Raw genomic sequence first — 21,147 nt, 5'->3', positions numbered from 1 at the left:
AACTTCCCGTTTCTTTCTTACACTTAATTATAATATCTCATAAGAAGAATAATTCAGTAGTGCTTGTTTATTTTAAATGGAAACAGAGGTCTGAAGAATAGTGTTTATTGTTTAAAAATGTCTCATCTTGAGAGCACATTGTAATTTCATTGGTGACAGACAACTTTTAGTCAAGTCACCCTCTAACAATTCTATTTGTAGTTGTCCTATAAAAGCCAATGTTGTTTTGATTTGTAAGAGTTCATTTTATTGAGATGAAATGCAGTGTGTTCTGCTGCCAGGAGAGTTCCCATCCAAATTCTGCTCAGCACATGGAACTGATGTATTGAAATGAGAGGAGAAATTACAACCTAGCTTAGAGTGTGGGTCACAACCTTTTCAAGTCAGGGTCAACTTGTCATGCAAGTGGAAATGGCAGTTGGCTCACTGCAGCTCAAACTATCTATGCCAGGTAGCAGGAGGAACGGCATAGCAGTTGTAGAATGTATCTAAAGGCAAGTGTGTAGAGACAAAACAAAGGACCAAATGTTTTTGTTAGTTGCAAGTAAATTCAGATGAACTTCAAGACATTCATTTTACCTACTGTTTTCTGATGGGGTTCTAGTTCTGTAAAGCATTTGGTTTTGTTCTGATGAGCTGAGCACAGCTTTCTAAGAAACCATCAAGGGATGGTTTTGGGTAAGTTAGGGAGTATAGTGGAGAGTGGCACTGCTGTGTTCCTGTGTGCTCCTGGAGATGGGTGTTTATGGGAAAGGCTTCCTACAGTGAGGTGTCCCTGCGAATAACTGCTCAAACCATGCACAAAATATTATCTGTTGCCAAACCACAGGAGCAACATCCAGTCTTCAGCCCTACTTTCTTCTTGTACTGTGATGTGGTATTATCCACAGGCTCTTCTGACAGTCTTGTTTTCTTCTGTTGAGCAGTTCTCCTCTGCCATGACTGAGATGGAGCGAGAGCCCTTACAGCAGGTCTGTGTCACTCCAGGATTCCCCTCTGCAGAGAGCAGAGGAAATGAATTTAGCCCATTGTATTCAGCAGGGAATCCATCTTCCTAACCTTATCTGAATTCAAGAGACTGTGTCCTCAGAGTGCACAACCCAACTCATGCTATCTGCATACTTGAAAAACAGATGGAAGCCAAAACAATCTTGTGTGTGTTCACCAGTCCGTCTCCTGCATAGGGACCAGGAAATCAGCAGAGTTTCATTCTCTTTAATTTTAAATTCTTATTATTCATAGCTCTCTCCTGCAATTCCCTGCTGGGAATACCAAGCAGTGAATATAGAGTTTCCTTATTTGTGATTATTGAGACTGCAACTACCTGATCTGGGATCTAGTTTCCATTTACTTTACTTTCAGTAGCTTTATTCAAAGGAACTAAGGAAAAGAGACTCATCAATTATTGAAATGAATTCAGCTTTGTTCCCAAAGTTTGCGTGATGCTGAAGACTTAAAAACAGGGTGCATGAAAGTCTGCTTGGGTTAATGTATGTTGCTGGAGAATATTAAAACACTCTCAGTGCTCTTAAAGAGCTCTTGGATAGTCAGTAACACTGAAAGTGGTAATTGTGTTTGCCTTATGTATAGGGCATATTTTCACTGTGTTGCTCCTTACCTGAAATTTTCAGTATGATAAAATTGTTAAGCACAACGTGGTATTTTCAGTCTGTTTTACATATTATTTACCTCAGGCATTATTTCCTATTTTCATAGAAAAAGAAAACAAGATTTGGTATCTAATTTGTCTCATGGTAGTTCTGTGTACCAAAAAACTATCGGAGATGCTGGGAAATCTGTCTTTGTGCTTCTGCACCGTTTGTTGATGGAAAAAAGTTGATAAAAACGGCCAGCGTTCATTGTGGAAAATGACAGGAAAATGTTTTTTCCCTTTCAGGAGCTTGAAAATTGGAAGTATTTGTGAGAATTATTAGACTTTATGTGGGGAAAAAAAAGTTGGGGTCTAGATGGATTTCAGAGCAGGGTGAACAGCCAAATTACAGTGTAACTGCTTTCGTGCTTGAGTTTGCACTGAGAAGTTGTGTGCTTGAATTGTTTGTTTATAGCATTTAAGTTTTAGCATTTCACGGGGAAGTTTTAGGTGCTTGTTCAGTCCAAGGCGGGAGGTGTAATGCTGTGTAACTGTTTAGGTCACTCCAATCCAAGGGGCATAGGTTCTGTTGAAATTAATCACAGAATGGCAGGGGTTGGAAGGGACCTCAGCAGATCAACAAATCCAACCCCCTGCTAGAGCAGGTTCCCTAAAGCAGGTTGCACAGGCAGCCATGCAGACGGGTCTTGAATACCTCCATAGAAGGTGACTCTGCCACCTCTCTGGGCAGTCTGCTCCACTGCACTGTCACCTGTACAGTAAAGAAGTTCGTCCACACGTTTGTGTGGAACTTCCAATGTTCAATTCCTTTGCTGCTAGTTCCTTTGCTAGTGGGGTAAAGGTCTCTTGCCAGTTATTTCATGGTCTGGTGTTGAAAAAAAAAAAGGAGGGGGGGGGGGTGGAATTCATTTGTAGATCTCCAAATCAGAAAAGTAACACAGTTATTTGGGTAACATATTCATTGCAGATCAGCAACTTGACTTTAGTCCTGTAGGAGGAAAGACACAGAACGGACAGAGGCAGGAGCTTTGGAAATGATCTTTCCCACAACTCTTCCAAATGTCTCCACCCCAGAGCAGGAGGGGCTGCAGCCCAGAGGGAAACGTCTGCAAAGGCACCTCTCAAACTCAGTTGTGGACTTCATAACATATAGAAGAGCATCAAGCTATCAAGTATGAAATCTTCATTGCTCTGTGTCCTGGCACTACTGCTGTTGATTTTTGAGGCGCCTCTTACACTGTGGTGGCAGTGGAGAATGAAGGCATTACACAAAGCGATTTATTCATTCCAATTTCTGTATTGTTCACTTTGACAGAAACTCTTTAAAAATCTGCCAGATACTGAAGTGATTGGGAGATCAAGGTCACCAAACTCTTGTTTTTAGGCTAGATAGGCTGCATGTTAAGCAGTTTGCTTTAATGCCCTCCCCTTCTCCTCTCCTGACCTCATTAATGTACCAGGCTCCTGGAAGCTGAGGATTTTTTCAGGATCCAGCTGGCTTTGGTCTCTTCCTAGAAAATTTTACAGATTTTTTATCTACTACTGTGTTCTTTTGCATTTGGAGTAAAACATATCTGAGAATAAAATGCTTCTGCGTCCATATGCATATGTAAGTCAGGACAGAGCAATCTGTAGTTATTTGGACCTCTGGCAGTGTATATTTACAGTCTATTTGACTTCAAAGGAAATTATGAGTGTTCAGCTGGAATCTGTGACATTTGAGCTGGGTCGTTTAGCTGTGGCCTTATCAGAAATAATGGTCAGAAAAATGAACGTGTAAAAATCTTAAAAACCTTGAAGCCTGTGTTAGAGATGCTGCAAGCTTTGATCAGAATTTGGAAAAAAAAAAAATTCAGGCAAATATAAGGATACGTTTTTTGTGTTTTTGTTCTTAATTTCTAATTCAGACTTGGAGAAATAATTGCACATTGCTAAGTCTAATGAAGCTTCTTTGCGCTCAAAATAATTTGATATAGAAATTCTTAAATATTTGCACTTTTAAATGCCTTGAAAGTCCAAAACTTCACCAGCAAACTTGAATGGTCTAAATCTTGTTAGAAACCATTCATAAGATGGAGATGAGAGCAGAGTACCTACGAGGTGTTTGTGTGATCATTTGTGTAGCTGTTGTGCTTCTTGCAGTCTTTGTAAGCCATCGGTATCTGCAATTTTTTTGAAGCTTCTTCTGGAATCTGTCAGGAGAGGAGGCCATGCTAAGGTGGGATGCATCCCAAGCACCAAGGGCATGACATGAAGTCTGGGAATGAAATCTTCTCAGTTGCCTTTCTGTGTAGGGAGATGAATGTATCTCTTCTTCCCCCCCACTTTTTTTGTTCTTTTGTCCTCTGATAGTTTTCCTAACAGCATGGCGGAGACAAAACACACAGTGGAACCAATTGGAGAAGCGTTGTACAAGGCTGGAGAGAGAAGAGAGACGACTTGGATGTCTTTCTGGAGAGTGGATTTTTATTAATTGCTATGGCTGTGTCCTCTGATTACCTGGTTTGATAGGTCAGCTAAGCTGAGGGAGCTGTACAGGCAAAGATCTTCCTGTACACTGCAGGTGACATCCATGGTTTTGAAGAGCACACGATCAATAATCTTAGTAGAAATGTGTTCTCTGACCAGCAAATCTTCCCCCAAATGTTGGAGCATTGAAGAATGAGTGACAGAGACAGGGGATGGCAGTCAGCTTGTGGCTGGCTCAGGCAGCTGACTGCATGGGGCATGAAGTGTGCTGGGAGCAGGCAGGGTGGCCGTGGGCCTCGTGCTGGGCTCAGGTGACAGACAGGGCTTGTAGCAATGAGGGGCTGCAGGATCTGCCAGTACTCTAGCTGAATTAAAGCACAGCCAAAAGGGCAGAGATGTGGAACCAGTTGATATGGTGAGTCTGATGTAATACCCCGAGCCTTTGTGAAGATCACATCCAACCAAAGCTATTAAAAGTCTTACTGGGTTTGCTCAAGTAGAGCAAATCCTCTTTCCTTTAGAGTTGAAAATACCCACTTACCTAAAATTAGGGGCTGTAAATTACTTCTCCCCTTTGGGCATCCAGAATTTTCATCCCGATTCGGTCTTTCTTCCCTGAGTTCATGCATTGTTGCTACGTGCCTGCAAATTCCAAACGTTATGGATGTCAGTTCCCAGGCTCTGCCATTCTATGGATGATATATAAATAAAATATAACTCCAAGGAATGGTTTTTGGGTTTTGGTTTGTTTGGTTTTTTGTGTTTGTTTTTTTTTGTTCTTTTTTTTTTCCCCCTAAATATTTACAGTCGCAGGCATTTCTCGCTTTGTAGAGCAATAAATTTAGTCCATTAGCAAGCATATTTATTTATTAATTATTTATTTGTAGACGATTTCAATTTAAAATGAGATTTCAGGTAACAAGGTAGGCAAACATGTTTAACAATCCTGCGATATAAATTACTGTAGGTGGCAGATCCCTACAAAAATTATTACAGGCAGATTCACAATGCAAAAATTATGTGTATGACAGCAAGCAGAAAGACAAATTACTTAGAGGCTATGTACATGCTCTTTTGTAATTGCTCATAAATTATTATGGTTCATGTTAAAATGCATCTAGAATCCCTAGACGTCTAGATTTATTCAAAATAAGAATAGCAGCAAATAGCCAGGAAATATTAGGGAAGGAGGTGCAGTGCACACTTCGAGTGATTGCTAACACAGAAGTACAGTAACTTACTGTCAGCTGACTTAATCTGTTTTTTATTTTATAAATTTGAAACCTTCTGTTTCAATTCACCGTCTCCTCAAGTAGCTGTAGCCTGGACAGAGAGCTGGGATGGTCCTGCAGTGTGCCCACTGTGACTGAGTGCTGCAGAGCTCTCCTGCACCCATGCAGGGCTCTCCTGTAGCACAGCCCTTTCACGTACTACAAAATAGGATTGCATTCAGTCAGTGTTCTGCTGGAGATGTGGGACAGACAGACAGACGGGCAGCTTTACTTTCTCTGGAAGCCAGGCTAGAAATGGGACAATGTTTTCTATATTGTCTCAATGCTCTAAATTTTAGAGCGTATTTCAAAGAATTGTCTTAACTGAAATTGTCTGAAATACACTCACGACGGAGAGGATTTGATCTGAATGAGCTCTCAATCAGGCATTTATTAAGGATCAGCTAATTATTAGGTAGCAGAGGAAAGATATATACATTCTTTTAATACGGTGTCTCTAACACCATCGCTTTTGTCTTCTTAGCACCCTAATTTCTTTACGTATTGAGATCCAGCCCAGCCAAAATGACAGCAAACTTTGTTCTTGATAACGGAGCGCTAAACTCCACCTAGGCAGCTGCAGCCATTTGTAATGACAGCCTGGAGAATGCTCCAAATTAATCTGACAATGCACACGCTCCAGTGACTGACAGCGCGGCGAGAGGAAACATCCCGGCTTCCATGTGAGCGCAGGGAGCCTGACCTAGATTTAAGCCTCTACAGCTTCATAAGTGGGAACATTCCTGACCTTATTTAACAAGAAAAAGAGAGTAAGGGGAAAAAGTCATCTCCTGTTTGATTAGCCTTTCTTCAAAAACTAAGATTTCATTAGGGAGCTCTGTGAGACTTCCCCCTCCCCTCTGCAGATGTCATCAGCCCTGCAAAGGACGGTGGCTGTGCTCTCTGTGATGAGCACCTCGCGCGCTGCAGGAGCGCCGTGCTGCAGCCACTGCTGGCTGTGCTCTGCTCACTGCCCAGAGCCGGCTTGCATGCTGAATTCTTCCCCATAGCTGCCCTTAACGGGAAGAAGGCCACAGTGTAAATCTTCCTTTCTTTCGTTTCTCCTTTTGGGATGCAGGTGCTGACTGTGATCAGCTCGCTGTGTCCCAGGCCACGAGTGCCCCCGCAGCCTGGCAGAGCCCCGGCCCAGCATCTGTATTGTCCTGATTCGCTGCTACCGTTCCTGTATCTTTCATCTGTTCCAGTGTTGCAATACAGCTGTAACAGTTCAGCAGTTGTAATTTTGAAGAAAAGAGTAGCAAAGTGCTTGGCGGATGGGAGAAGAAATTTTCAAGTGAGAGTGGAGGCTGAGGGAGATGAAGAGCGGTGTGAGCTTTGCTTGTCTTTGGGCTGTGCTTGTCAAAATGCAGTGTCTGCTGTGGGGGAAATTTTATGGGAAACAGTGGCATTTACAGCTTCTAAAGTTGGATTTCCACACTAGGTCAGAGCCTAACTGCCTAACTGCTGTAATTGTGGCTCTGCTTTGTGATAATGGAAAACCGGCACGTTTCTGCTTGACCGGAAGGCTTTCTGCGTGTACCTGGACATCAGTTATTCTTTACTGTGCTTTAACTTTGCTGAGCCAGCACAGGTTTGAAAGCTTTAGATGACATTTGCAGGATTAGATTGACAGAAGATTGACAGAGTTAATTAGATTGGCGGAATTAGTTTGGATCTGAATTCCAGTTCTGGACACCCCTGTTCATTTGAGCTTACACGTCTACTTAGAGTGTTGTGACTTTACTAAACTACAGGGGAAGAAAAGTGTTTGAGAGTGTCTGCATGTCCTGGAGAATGCAGATGAGAAATCTGGATTGCTCAACATTTCCTTTGACATTCCTTACTGGGAGAATGAGGCTGCAAACTCTGCAATCCTTTTTACTTGTAAGCTTGCACCTACCTAAAGAAAAGGACTTAAAAAAAACCCACAAACAACAGCAGCAAAACAGCACAGAGCTTCTTTGACAAAGCTCTGCATTGAGACCAATTCTATGCAAATGCCCTTAATGCCACCTATATATATAAAATTATTCATGGTGTTGGAGCAGTGCTTAACTGTAAAAACGGATTGGAGTGACTTGGGGGATTTGGATTCCTATCCCAGCTCTGCTCCTAGCTGCCTGTGTTTGTGTCACTGCACAGCAGAGAGGGAAGGGGGCAGTGTGTGATGTGGTCCTAGCAAGAGACTGTTTGACTTCTAGCATGCAGCTTTGATGATAAAAAGGATCTTATAAAAATAGAGGGGATGTGTTGAGGACAAATATTTCAATATGTGATTTTCAAGTAATGATTAGCCAAACTTGTCGTGTTCTTTGTGGCACTAAACTTTCACAGGGAAAACCCAGGAGGGGAAGTGATGCTGCAGCAGTAAGGAAGGGACGTCAGTGAACTGCTTCCAGCTTTGCATTTCATGTAATTCTCAGCGAGCTTTCAGAGAAAGAAATATGGCAGTAAAAATAGAAGTTAACAGAAACTGTGTGTATGTAACTGCAGTGAGTATTTTTGCCTTGGGGCTTTTTTGAAGCAAGAAGTCAGCTGGCACAAGCAGCGGCTGCTGCTGGGTGCATGGCAGAAGGTGGCTCTGGCCCATCTCCCATTGCCTTGGACTGCTCTTGTGACACCGAGCATCCAGTTCTGAGTCATGGGTTCCTGTTCCTCCTGTCCTGGGCTGTGTTTGTTGGTTTTACCAAGATGTCGCGTGAAAGTTTATGTATTAGAAATGTATGAATGGGTTTAAAATAGTGTTCAGCTGCCTGATTGCTGTGGCCACAGTACAATTGAAGCTGATGCAAAGTTACGGGGAAAGTAAAACCTCTCATTTGCCATGACTGGTTTTGGAGGATTCAGGAGAAGCCTGAAGAAATGGTAAATGTAATTTAAAGGTAGGAAAGGACATTAAGTACTGGATCTGGTATTCCTGCGTATTTACATATTTTGGCTCGGTACATTTGTTTGGAAATAAATAAAGTCATATAAAGAGTGAATGCTATTGAAGGTGTTTGTGAAATGATACGTACATGAGAGCATTCAAAAGTTAGATTTGGAGAATTGATGCTCTAAATGCAGAAGATGTAAGGTTGAAGTTGTCAAATAGTACATCAAGGATAAAGATGTTTCAGTTACATGTAGCTGGATACGATCAAGAAATTCTGCAAAATATATATTTGATCAAGTGTATTGATCTTAGGCAATGTGTTTGCCTGCTGCCGGTCTGCCTTGCAGTCTTTTTCTTTGGTCATGTTCTTGGTTGACTTTGAGATTTCCTGGTTTTCTAGGAATAAAAAAGATGGAATGAAAAGGTCTTTGATATGTGAGGGAAAATTCCCTGTTGATATGTACGTATGTTCTAGGATTATATTGTAACCAAGATGATTTAGAAGTAACGAGAGGAAAAATGTAGGGAGAATTAATCTTTTGGCTGACAAAGTCGCTTTTAAACTGAAGTGTCAACCCTGTGAGAGCCCAGTTTCAAAAGTGTTTGCTGAACAGAACATCAGAAAATCCCTTTCTGTAGTTGTGCAAGATCTGTGTCAGCGTGGTGGCGTTGGCAGCATGTTGCAGTTGTGTCGTGCAGCTTGTTGTGGCTGTATCTCCTCGGACATATTACTGTCTCTGTAGTTTGAGTAGACTGTAGGAAAAAGAAAAGGCTAAGTGGAACTGCCTGAGAAAAGAATAACGGCCACATCTTTTATTTCTTAAGTAACGTAACTAGCAGAGATGGATGGAAGTGTTAGGATCAGATACCAACATACTTTTCCTCCAACAAAGAATTACTGAATTCAAAAGTGTTTTATTTGAGCAAGTGAAAACAGTTGGTTTATTTATTAAAGAATTAATGAAAATAGATGAAGGAAACAATATTCTAAAGAAATTGTGTTGAGCAGATCTAATGTGCTATAATAATAATAATAATCTGCTCTTACAGCCTGCATATTTTATGTTTACATGTAACTAATAAAAAAATATATGAAACCATTTAATATCTAATAGCTGCCACAGGTTTATCACCCTGTTATGAAACAAATATTCGTTTCTTTTGATTAATTGTGTTGCATTTTATAGGCTGCTTCTCGCTACCTTGAGAAATATATCTGTATCTAATATTTCTTTATCATTGTTTTGCTTTCAGTTGATGGTTGCATTGACTGGTCAGTGGATCTCAAGACATACATGGCTTTGGCAGGTGAACCAGTCCGAGTGAAATGTGCCCTTTTCTACAGCTATATCAGAACTAATTATAGCATGGCCCAAAGCACAGGTCTTAGGCTTATGTGGTACAAAAACAAAGGAGACTTAGAAGAACCCATTATATTTTCTGAAGTTAGAATGAGCAAGGATGAAGATTCAATATGGTTTCACTCAGTTGACTTGCAAGACAGTGGTTTCTACACATGTGTTCTAAGGTGAGTACTGTGTTAAAGTATGGCTAAGATGTATAGATTATCTTGTTCAAATGTTTTCTTTAGTTTTCATGATTAAGGTACTCTTGCAGTTAATATATACTCATTATTTTTCTTCTCTTAATTATATTTGTCATATAGTGCTCTGTCTTAAAATTAGTTTCTCTAGTAATTATAGCTACCTCTTTCAAGAGCTATAATTAAGCATTTGCAAATTCACATTTTGCCATAAGCCTTCGTAACTAGATAGTTCTTAAATCATTAAGTATTTTGGTCAAGTAATCTTCCAATCCTCCCAAGTGACAAGTCATAAATGAGCTCTCAAATTTGGTAGCTTTATGACTTCTTTTTACCCTTTGCTTTTAACTTTAAAAAGTTATTCGAGAGTTTAGACGCAGGTTACATGATTCTGATGAGTTTGGGCCGTAGGGAGTTTGATTTCTGTCTGGCTCTGAGGAAATATTTACTTTCAAATGCATTTAAGATTTTTAATAAATTGAAGCTGACCTCACTTGGTAAGGTGCTGAAATGCATGCCTCACAGTTTGGAGCTCGTGATTTCCATCGTGTTCATTGCCAGTACCAGCTCTATGCCTGAAATGAGAGGATAAAAATTAAAACTCTTTAGGAATTGGATAAATATCCCTTAAGTGATCAGTTTTGAATTAAGAAGAGCTTTACAGACACTCCTTATGTATGTTTCAGTGTTTAAGCAATGTGCTTGTAGGAAATGAAGTTTCATCCTTGTCTGCTGCTCCAGACTGAAATTTTATGCAGGTTTGATGAATTTAATATGAAGTATTTGCACATAAATAACAGCACTGTTCAGAGCCCAGAAGCTGCTCTCTCCATCTCTGCTACGTGCTCCTGCCTCGCCTCAACCTGCCTCTGTCTGCTCTGATGCTCATTACTGGTGCTAAAATCAAAGCCTGTGCTGTGGTGCATGGTATGTAAAGGGAACCAGCGTCCCGTCTGGTTGTCAGATGCGTCTTCCAGGCTCACTATTCAGGCTGTGTTGTAGCTTTTCAGAGTTTATTATTCTCTTATTAGCAGCTCCATCGCACGTCTGAGGCCACGTGAACTCCGTGATTTTGAAACGTTACAGAGATGGTGATTTATGTGTTTCAGGAGAGCTGTACTTTTTTCATAAGATGTAGCAGTGGTGATTATCAAGTTACTAGTTTAATACTCCTGGAAATGTTTCTGCAAATCACAGAATCACAGAATCACAGAATCACCTGGGTTGGAAGGGACCTCAAGGATCATGTAGTTCCAACCCCCCTGCCCAGCAGGGCCACCAAACACACACATTCAGATCAGGTTGCCCAGGACCCCGTCCAACCTGGCCTTGAACACGTCCAAGGACGGGGCATCCACAACCTCCCTGGGCAGCCTGTTCCAGGGCCTAACCACTCTAACCACAAATCCTATGTGAACAACGAAGAACTGATCTTAAATCAAATTCTGGGACCTGCTTTTATCTAGGAAATTTCAAAACCCTTTGCTCATTTACATGACAAAGTACTTCTGGTAACAAATGGGCAAGTTCTTCAATAATTCATGCCTTCTTGTTTTCAGATAAAAACTGTTTCTTGGCCTGCTTCTTGGAAGGCATTGTACAGCAGTAACATCTTCCCTGTCAGTTATGTGTTTTTCTTGTTTGTGCTAGAACTTTCTTATATAATTGCACTTATTTTTGCCTTTTTCAGATTTATGTGGGAGTGCAGAGTATTGTATGCAGTGATTACATATAAAAGACCGTGTTTCTTCCTTGAGTTAACTTATTTTTCTTCCAAAAATTCGAGAATGTGTCCTTGTTGTTATTGTCTGTAAAATTATAGGTGGCTTAAAATAGCTGAGGAAACAGCACTAGTGATTTACTTTAATTTCATTAGAATGAGGTTAGGTGTAGTGTTCAGAAACAAGATTACATGTCTGTGGTAGACTGACCACACCATTAACTGTGTAATTTCAGCTTTATCAATCTCTTATTTTTTTTAGCAGAGGATAAGCAGATGTTTGCATTTTAGTTGTTAACGGCAATCAGCTGCATTGTGAGCATTGTGAGGTCACAGGTGAGAACTGGAGGTTCCCATCCCAGAAGTTTCTGGCTTGAAGTGAAGAGCAAAGGTTTGAACTTCCATTGATGGAAGAGTGGAATTGAACATGAAGGGTTTTTAACACGTTCTGCAGAAAGGATGCCAAAGGCAATAGCAACACCTAATGCAATCTCCCCCAGCTTGCTTGGATCCCATTTTTACCAGTCAAAAAACAACTTAGCAAATATGAAAACTGTATTAACAGAAAGGAAGTTCCACTTTTCACCGGATTTCCTAAAAGGAAAAGCCCTTTCTGAAAAGGGCTGCTGGCTGGTGGATGAATGTCCATTTCATTAGAGTTTCCAGATAAATGCTAGGATATTTGTATTACAATTTTAGTGTACAGTCTGGAAATGCTGCATTTTGGAATTCTCTTTGCAGTGCAGGCCTTGAATATACTATTTATCTTCCAGTGTCTTTCAGTGGTACTTTTAGGTGAACCTGTCAGCATTTTTGCTGTTGAGGTTGCTTTTCTGGGGTTTTCACATCAGCACTGTGGATCAAAGCATCCTCACCGAAGGTTTCAGAGATGAGAACACCAAAATCAAACAGGGAAACTAAAATTGATCTGAAAGCATGGAGTGGCCTTCAAGTTCAGAGTATCTAAGAAGTTCGTTCTCCAGATCATGTGTTGCTTTTGCCCTCTGCACAAATACATTAGTTTTTCTGTGTCAAAAGACCCTGCTTTTTAAAGAGGGAAGAAGAACTGGGCCTGCTTATCTTGACCAGAGAGGATGAGGTTGGGAAGAAATTTCAGTGAAGTTTAGCTGCACCTTTGCCATCAGAAGGGTGCCACTTCTGAAGCCCTTTTCTTCTTCCTGGGCCCTGCTCTAACATAAACTGAAGCACAACACTTTGTGAGCAAGATCAGTAAAAACGTGGTACAGCAGTAGTGCATGTTCACTATTAGTAACTTGGTGAAATAAAATGACTCTACCCATGAGGTGAGTCGGGAGGGTGCGGAGCCTGAGGGGCAGGAAAGGCAGGAGGTGTTCTGTGGTCACCAGGCTGGCGGCGGAGCTGAGCCTCCATTTCCTGCAGTGTGCAAAGTGTGACTGAGGGTTCCTTGCTTCCCTTGAGGAAATAAGCCTGCGGATCTCTAATGCCTGCATTTGATGCTAGAGAGCTGCCAACAAATCGAGTTAAGAAATCTGTGTGTCCTTTCCCCTTACTTTATCCCTGTCTGTAGAATTCTTAATGGAGAGCAGCATTGCTATGGACATGCACAGACGAATCAAGCCTTCATCGAGCCATCAGTGAAATATTGAGATAGTCCTTTCTGAGCAGAAATAAAATTGACTGAAAGTAGATTTTAAGCCTTCAGGTTTTGAATGTCTGCGGAGCACATGACCAGCAAATCAAAATCAGATTTAGACAGCCTAGAGACGCTGTCAGTAAAACTTAATTTGCAACATAACCTTTGTGCTCTCACTTCAGTGGGTGTGAAGAGGAACTGAGGAACTCGTTTCAGATGCCTACAGCCTGGGCTGCAGTATTCACCTGGGATCCCAGGAGAAACTGTGCTGCTTTTTTCAGAGCACTGAAAGTCTGGCTTCCAAGTGAAAGGACAGAAGAGTTTTTTCAGGACTTTAAGACCAAACAAGAAAATTGGAACAAAATCACACTGTGGAAATGTGCAGTGGTAAGGTCAGCCTCCCTGCAGCCACCTTCATTCTCACTGCAGAATATTTAATGTCCAGGTGCTTTGGCTTTCACCGATGCTCAGTTCACTGGTGAAATTGGATCTTAAAACCACTTGAACATCACGTTACTCTGAAAACACCCAAAGATTATATCTTCCTGTGAAGACACTGTGGTGTCTTTAATTGTCTTTAATTGTCAGACGTCCAAGAGGAGCACATCTAAGTAGTTGCTGTGCTACCCATCTCATAGATACCTCTCAGACTTGTACTCTGGTACAGAGTAGTTTTCATAACTGTACCATATCAGATGTTTCAGAAGAAGGCAGCAACATTTCACACTTAGAGCAAGTGAATGGACGTGGCAGGGCTTAGTACTCCCAGGGTCTGCATGACATTAACATTAAATGTCACACATTAAACGTATGTGACATTTCCCCATTAAATGTGACAGGTTCTATATAAACAAAATCCCTGTGATATATAGCATTTAAAACTGGAATATGGTGCCAGAACACATACAACATAAAGTCACCATGAATCATGATGAAATAAAATGTAACTTATGGAGATATAATGTTTTGGCACTATCAAAATGGAACGTCAAATCAGAATGTTTCTACTTTTCTGTCTAAAATTGTGTGATAACTGATGGTGCTCCTGCAAATCATGTTGATGACAGTCTTTATTGAGAGAAATCAGTTCTATACATTTCTTTTGATACAACTGAAGAAAATGAAGATTTGTTTCCGTTCCCTAGTGGTGTGCATATTTGTATTCACTTGCTCTCCTTCTCTGAAGCTGTAAAATAGAAGATATCTATCCTCCTTCTTTCTGAAAGCCAGTGTTTATGTCAGTCAGAAGCTTCTGGAGCAGTCGGGGCTTCAAGCAGCAATGCCTGTGCTGCTCAGTAGCTGGAGAGCTTCTAGCAACTTCCCTGTTGCAGAACAACACACGAGAATGAGAATATTGTGTATTTAGTTTTCCTCATCAGCTTTGGGTGCCACTGAAATGACTGACTCTAGTCCCAGCAGGACTATGAAATGACCCTCTAGTCCCAGCAGGTTGTCTTAGCAAGAGCTCCATGTGCTGCAGTGCATCAGTAACATTTCTTCTCACCATCACTGCTTGATGGTGGATGAAGTGCCATCCCCTGGTGGGCTTCAAACCTTCTCCCAAACCTTCAGATTGGGAGAAAGGATATGAAATGGAATGACTGCTTCCTCACACAGTTGTTTTGGCCTTTAGGAGACCTGATGAAAAAATGTTCAGCCCTCCTCATCCCTCTCCTTTCCAGCACATCAAGGCATTTTATTTCCCCGCTGTTCTCCAAATAACAAAGGAGAGGAATATGCTTACCCAGGTACCACTCCTGCTGAAACCCACATCAAAGTTGTAACCCCTGCATTTCAGTAGGCAAGATCACATGTGTCCTGAGAGAGGACAGACAGATAGAAGTTTTCCTGAGGAAATGCATCGAGTATGACATGAGGTATCTGTCGGGAAGTAAACTGGTATTTGGTACATGATCTCAGGAAAATTTCATCTTTTCTGGCAAAAATAACTTTTTGCATGGTAAGACACAATCAGGAGGACTCAGCTGCAGGAGTTAAGCAGCTCTCCCTGCAAATTGGCATAATGACATTCACATCATGTTTACTCATGATGCCATTCTTTTCATCCCCCATCAGATAATAACTGTTCCATTGTTTTGTGTGCTTAATAGTCTGCACTATTAAGTGGGGGGCTTTGCTTTTTCTCACTGCATCTACAGGTAGGACTTAGATGCATGAGGAAGGATATACTCCTTTTTTTTTTTTTTCCTCTCAGGTGCCAAAATCAGTGAGATAGAGCAGTGCAGGCAGATCTAATGGGTGTCCTGAACTCAAGTTTTGTTTTGGGTGCTAAGTGTCTAATAAAAATAAAAGCAAAAATGAAAAACAAAGAAGAGTAGATACACAAATTTACCCATGTGTGGGTTGGAAGAAATTAAGCGTTCAGTGCTCCCAGAAACAGGGTATTGCAAATACAAAAGCACTGGAAAGGGAATTCTTAATGTATTCTTTCCTGGGAGCTCTTGTCTCTATGTCTCAGATTTATGTCATTTGTAAGGTGGCTTTTCAGTAACAGAATATAATTTAACAGTATTATCCTGAGTTCCCCTAAAAAATTATTAAAAAGAGAATGAAAAGGGCTCAGTCATTTACAGTGGCAAACATCAGGACAGCTTGCTGCCTTGTAGTACTTAAGGGAAGAGATTGCTTTCCTGACAGCAAACCCAGACAATTACAGGATTATTTTTTTTTTTTCTGCTGGAACAAGATGTATTGAAGCTTGTAGAGCCCATATAGTTGGTGAACTTTGGTGTGATGTGCTGAGATAGCTTTGTGTTCTTTTGGCTTCTGTGTTTTTTTCTGTGTTCTGTATTATATTTCTATGATCGATTTCTGAAAGCTAACGATTTTGAAGACTTGAAAAGAAAACCATGCAGTTAACCTGTGTGATTCAGCTTAAATGTTGAGAGACTTTCTCTCTGGCCCAAGTATTCCCTGCTGTAAAGACTGCCTGGTGATTTGCATGTCTTTCGGTTGCTTCTGTCATGATGCAGAGGTCAGCAGGACCAGCATGTGTATTGGGAAGGCAAACACAAAAAACGTAGCTCCTCCTGACCCTTAACTGTCTGCAAATTAGACTGTGCATCACTTCTGTTTTCAGAGAGACTTAAGAAATACTAGAAATACTGGAGATAATTTTGATAGTTGACATTTTTGATAGAGATCTTGATACTAGAGATAATTATTGATTTTTCAAATCATGGCATTGCTGTTGTGGCCTATATCACCCTCTGCACAATGCATATTCTGACATTTTCATGCCACATTTTTTTCCAAATAAGTATGTTATCTGAATTACCCACTGCTAGATCAAAACATCTTTTATTCTCTGTACCAGTATCCAGGAAGCCTAAAAACTCCCTGAACAGAACTGAACACACAGTGAGGAATTACAGGTCTTGGGGTTAAGAGCCTCCTGATGAGAACGATATTACTGAGAGTTAACTTGCACAGATATCCCTGGATTTCTCTTTCTCAATCTGTCATCAACATGAACCTTTTAAAATTATCTTTCAGTGACTGCTAAGAAGTTCCTGCTTTTGAATAATGATGATCTATTCTGTCTTTGTTGTAAAACATAGGCTTCTGTGATACACATTTGGTCTACTCAACTTGTCTTCTTGTTTCCAGTCAGTCTAGTACTGCAGTTAAACCTTAGCTGTAAATCCTATAACCATAGACTCATTTGAGTTGGAAGGGGCTTTTCAAGGTCACCTGGTCTAGCTCCCCTGCAGTGAGGAGGGACACCCACAGCTCCATCAGGTGCTCCAGCCTGACCTTGGGTGTCTCCAGGGATGGGGCATCACCACCTCTCTGAGCAACCTGTGCCAGTGCTTCACTACTCTTACTGTGAAATTTTTTTTCTTATATCCAGTCTTAATCTCCCCTTTAGTTTGAAATTATTTCCCATTGTACTATCAGATAGTGCTCAATAATCTGTTCCCTTCCATCTCACAGCCCCCCTAGATACCCACAGGCCGCTCTCAGCTCTCCCCACAGCCTTCCCTTCTCCGTGCTGCACAGCCCAGCTCTCAGCCTGTCCTCGCAGGGAGGTGTTCCATCCCTCACATCGTTTTTGTGCCCTCCTCTGGATGCTCCAACAGCTCCGTGTCTCTCCTGTGCTGAGCACTCCCCATCTGGACGCAGCGCTCCAGGTGAGGTCTCACAGCACGGAGCAGAAGGGCAGATCCCCTCCTCGCCCTGCTGGCTGTGCTGCTTTGGATGCTCCCAGGATCCGGTTGGCTTTATGGCTGTGAGGGCACAGTGCTGCTCATTCCAGCTGCCATCCACCAGCACCCCAGGTTCTTTTCAGCAGAGCTGTGCTCCATCCTTACATCCCCCAGCCTGTCCTGGCAGTGGAGGTTTCCATGACCCAGGTGCCAGACCTTGTTGATCATCATGAGGTTCTCCTGGGCTCACTGCTCAGCCTGTCTGGGTCTCTCTGGATAGGATCCTGTCTCTCACACCACATGGCCTGGTGTGATCTGCAAACTTCCAGTTTAGAGGGAAGAATGCTATGGCAGACCATGTTAAAAGCCTTACTAAAGCCTAGGTAGATGACATCAGTGGCTCTTCCCTTGGCCACTGACACACTTACACTATCATAGAAGGCCACTAGGTTGGTCAGGCGGACTCTGCCCTTGGTGAAGCCGTATTGGTTGTCCTGTATCACCTCCCTTTCTTCCATGTGCCTTAGCATAGCTTCCAGGAGGGTCTGTTCCATGATCTCTTCTGGCACAGAGTTCAGGCTGATCAGTCGGGAGAGCAAGGAATAATTCATATGTTTTTAGGAAAGAGGCTGCACCTGTGTCATCAGAAAAAGCTGTAAGTTACTTATTTGTCTGTAAAAAGATCAGCAAACCGTGACTTCATTGGTCTGGGTGGAACAAGCTCAGGTACCAGTAAAATTGTTTGGTGATTGTTACGTGAAGTGTGAAGTTTTAAACTGGAATAAATGTATACAATTCTTGTGAAAAGAGAGGAAAGCAATCAGCTGCTCAATTGAATCTGAAAGCTGATAACATGCTCTTACAATAGCTGGTAACAAATTAATTGCTTGGGACATGAAGATGGATAACAGTGATTGGTGGTAGTGTTGCTGTGGTTCATTTTAATCAGAACGAGCAAAGATTGGGACTTACTCAGTTCTGCAATCAGTATTTCACTGAGCTAATGAAACAGTCACTGAAACAGACAGTGTGTTTAGGTGCGTTGGGGGAGGTTTAAGTCTGAGAGGCACTGTTTCCTGAGCGCTGCTTTGATTAAAACACTTCCCAGCTTTTTGATCTTCTACTACATTATGAGCTTTAAAACTTAAATAGTATTAAAAAAAAAAAAAAGAAAAAATGGAATCTGCAAGACAACAAACATACATGCATTGCAAATCCTCTTTTAAAAATATGCAATTCATTTTTTGGAGTGTTTTTTAATCTACTAGCTGTAAAATATTGAACCACTTTGCCTTTTTCCTCTTTATTAGAGTGGGCAGATTTCTTTCATACTAGAGATGGAATTGTTTACTTGTCTCTTTTTACAAACCACCCTAACTGATAGAAACAACAAATGTCATAGAAAAATAGTTTTGTCAAAGTCATAAATTTTTCCTCTAATTTGAATTCAACCTTAGGGCTGATGATTGTGTTAAGTCCAAAGCGAGATAAAAAGCAATTAGGAACTGCCGCTTCAATTTCAAGTGTCCTTCTTAACTATTTCTGTTTCCTTTCTTTTTCCCTTTTGTCTTTGCTTCAAAGTGAAGCAAAACTCACAATTTTGCTTGATTTTGAGACCTGTTAAGCTACATTTGCTTTGCCTGTGTTTTTCTATTGAATTCTGAGTCCAGTTCGTATTTCAGCTCCTGGTGGCCTGGGAATTACAAATGCCTTGGCACTAGAACAAAAGAAAACTACTTGGTGAACTCTGGGAAATCTAAACTCTTTTTCATATTTCCAGTCCAGAGAGCAGCCCAGCTTATAAGCAGTTCCTTGAGATAGGGAGTTACAGAATTTAGTTTATGTGAAAATATAAACTGATTCATTTCTTCTTTGTACCACACAGTGATTCTTTCTCTTCTTTTCCCTTTCCCATTCCTCACACGAGCACTAAAATAGGAATGGAAACCACTGGAAACTGAGTTCTGTGGAGAATGAATGGTTCACATATCTTTCAGAAAGGACTAATTATATAAAATAACCACTTGAAAATTCATTGGCTTATTTCCTTTACTTCGGGAAGTGCCCTCTGCATCTCTCAGGCTCTTTTAGGTAGCATGTAGTCACTGATGTTCTCTACTTTGAGTTGCATGTAAGTCTCAGTCTCTCTTGACATTGTGATCCCTACTACAAGGTCTTTGTTATCTTCCCCATCCACCTAGAAGATCCTTTTTGGTCTTTCATTCGCTGGTTCTGACAGCAGAACTCAGTTTACTGGCCTTGCTGGTGGTTTCTTGCGTGTTCCAGCTTCCTTATTCCTCTTCTTGCTAGCCTGCAAACTGCTGGGAACACTCACCTGTGCAGAGTTCCATGTCCGTGTTCTGAAAACAAAAATGGATTCTCCTTTCTGTAATTCCAGTAACAGGCCATCATTTGTTTAACTTTCAAAAGAAGAAAAGAAAGAAATGGAGGGTTCACATCAGTCAGTCTGCATACCTTTAAACAAAAAAAAAAGGCAGGAAAAAATAGACCGGAAACAACCTAAATGAAACCCAGCTAAGAAGAACCAGGGAGAACACAGGATCACCATGAAAACAACTGCAAAGAAAGAGCTGGATCCATCTCAGCACAGCAACTCCATGGGCTTTCTGAAGGACTTCTGTAGGTGAATTTCCGTCACCTGAGTGACCTGCATGGGGGCCTGCACCATAATTTTCCTCACTGTTTACCTGGGTGGTAGGAGCAAAATGTTGTGATCACCAATGATTACATTGTTGACCCTTCTTGAGTTCTTACTTGTCTGCTCCAGTGTTCCTTTATGTCCTAGGTCCCATGGGGGAGGAGAGACAGCATGTTCTTATTTGTCAGTGAAACCGAAACCACATATTCCTTCAAACTACAGTTGAAATTGCAAGTTTCTTTCTGTGTAGGAAAATGAAGTTGGTCATCCACTAATTTCAATGTAAAATGAGCAAGATCAATTCCATAGGTCTCTTCTGGTTGAAGAATAGGCAGTGTATCATTTTAGGAAGCTCTGTCTCGCAGTGTCTAAGTTGATAGATATGCAGTAGACATGGAAATCTCCAAGAAGAGGTGAGCACAAACCATTACTTGCTTAGAGGACCGCATGGTGAAATCTATACCATCCCGGGGAACAGCCTGCTTAGCAGAGGGAGGAATGGCTTGTATCCTTTATAAACATTAGCTCCAAGGCTTCTGCTTCAGAACTGAGAAAAGCAGCAAGGTTGATCAAAATGCTGTTTTATTTTGCAGAGGGCTGAAATGCAACTGTTACCCTCAGCTAGCCAGATTAAAGGCTTTTGCTTCATTCTCTGGAATTCTTGCAATTGCAGAAGTTGCTCTTTTTTCAATTAGCAGCACTATTACTAAATGAGCAGCTGGTGGAAGAGCATTCACAGAGCTTTCACATAAAGCTTTCAAGTCTCTTACTGTTGGCTTAGTTAGGGCTTTCTTCATCACAAACATGAGCAGATTTATTGTCTTCGTCAAGGAGTGTGAACAAAAGTGACAGTGCTCACCAGGCACTTCGTTTTCTCAATTCTATTCAATTTTAATTGTAACTAGTGAAAAGAATGCTACATTTCTAGGTCGTTGTTCCAGGAAGTGTTTTAAATAGAAGTACCCTCCAGCACTGTTCAAAATGCAATCTAAATAATGCAAGATTGATAGCAGAAAATACAGCATTATTAAATAGCACCAAGTAATGGTCAACTATTCAAAGTCATCATTCTTGATTAGCCTGGATCATTATTATTGAGAACGTGACCAAATTTGCCATCAGTAGTACGCACAGCTTTTGAGGTAAGTTAAACAATCATTTCAGATTAATTGCTGTTGATTATACTCAGTCATACTCATACTTTGTGGATTTTA

The 21,147-nt window shown here is 41.2% G+C and overlaps 1 protein-coding gene across 6 annotated transcripts in view; it reads left to right on the top strand.

Annotated features, from left to right (window-relative positions):
* Positions 1–21,147, top strand: part of IL1RAPL2 (interleukin 1 receptor accessory protein like 2) — a 333,350-nt gene that overhangs the window by 158,177 nt on the left and 154,026 nt on the right. For all 6 annotated transcript variants that reach the window (XM_052673214.1, XM_052673211.1, XM_052673210.1 and 3 more), the window contains one exon: positions 9,482–9,755. In XM_052673214.1, the coding sequence (XP_052529174.1) occupies positions 9,523–9,755 (233 nt within the window). In that variant the 5' untranslated portion in view covers positions 9,482–9,522. The remainder of the gene's footprint in view (positions 1–9,481; positions 9,756–21,147) is intronic.

This window comes from Tympanuchus pallidicinctus, unplaced genomic scaffold (genome assembly GCF_026119805.1).
Source record: "Tympanuchus pallidicinctus isolate F22 unplaced genomic scaffold, pur_lepc_1.0 scaffold13, whole genome shotgun sequence".
Lineage (NCBI taxonomy): Eukaryota > Metazoa > Chordata > Aves > Galliformes > Phasianidae > Tympanuchus > Tympanuchus pallidicinctus.
This window is presented reverse-complemented; position numbering and strand designations above follow the sequence as displayed.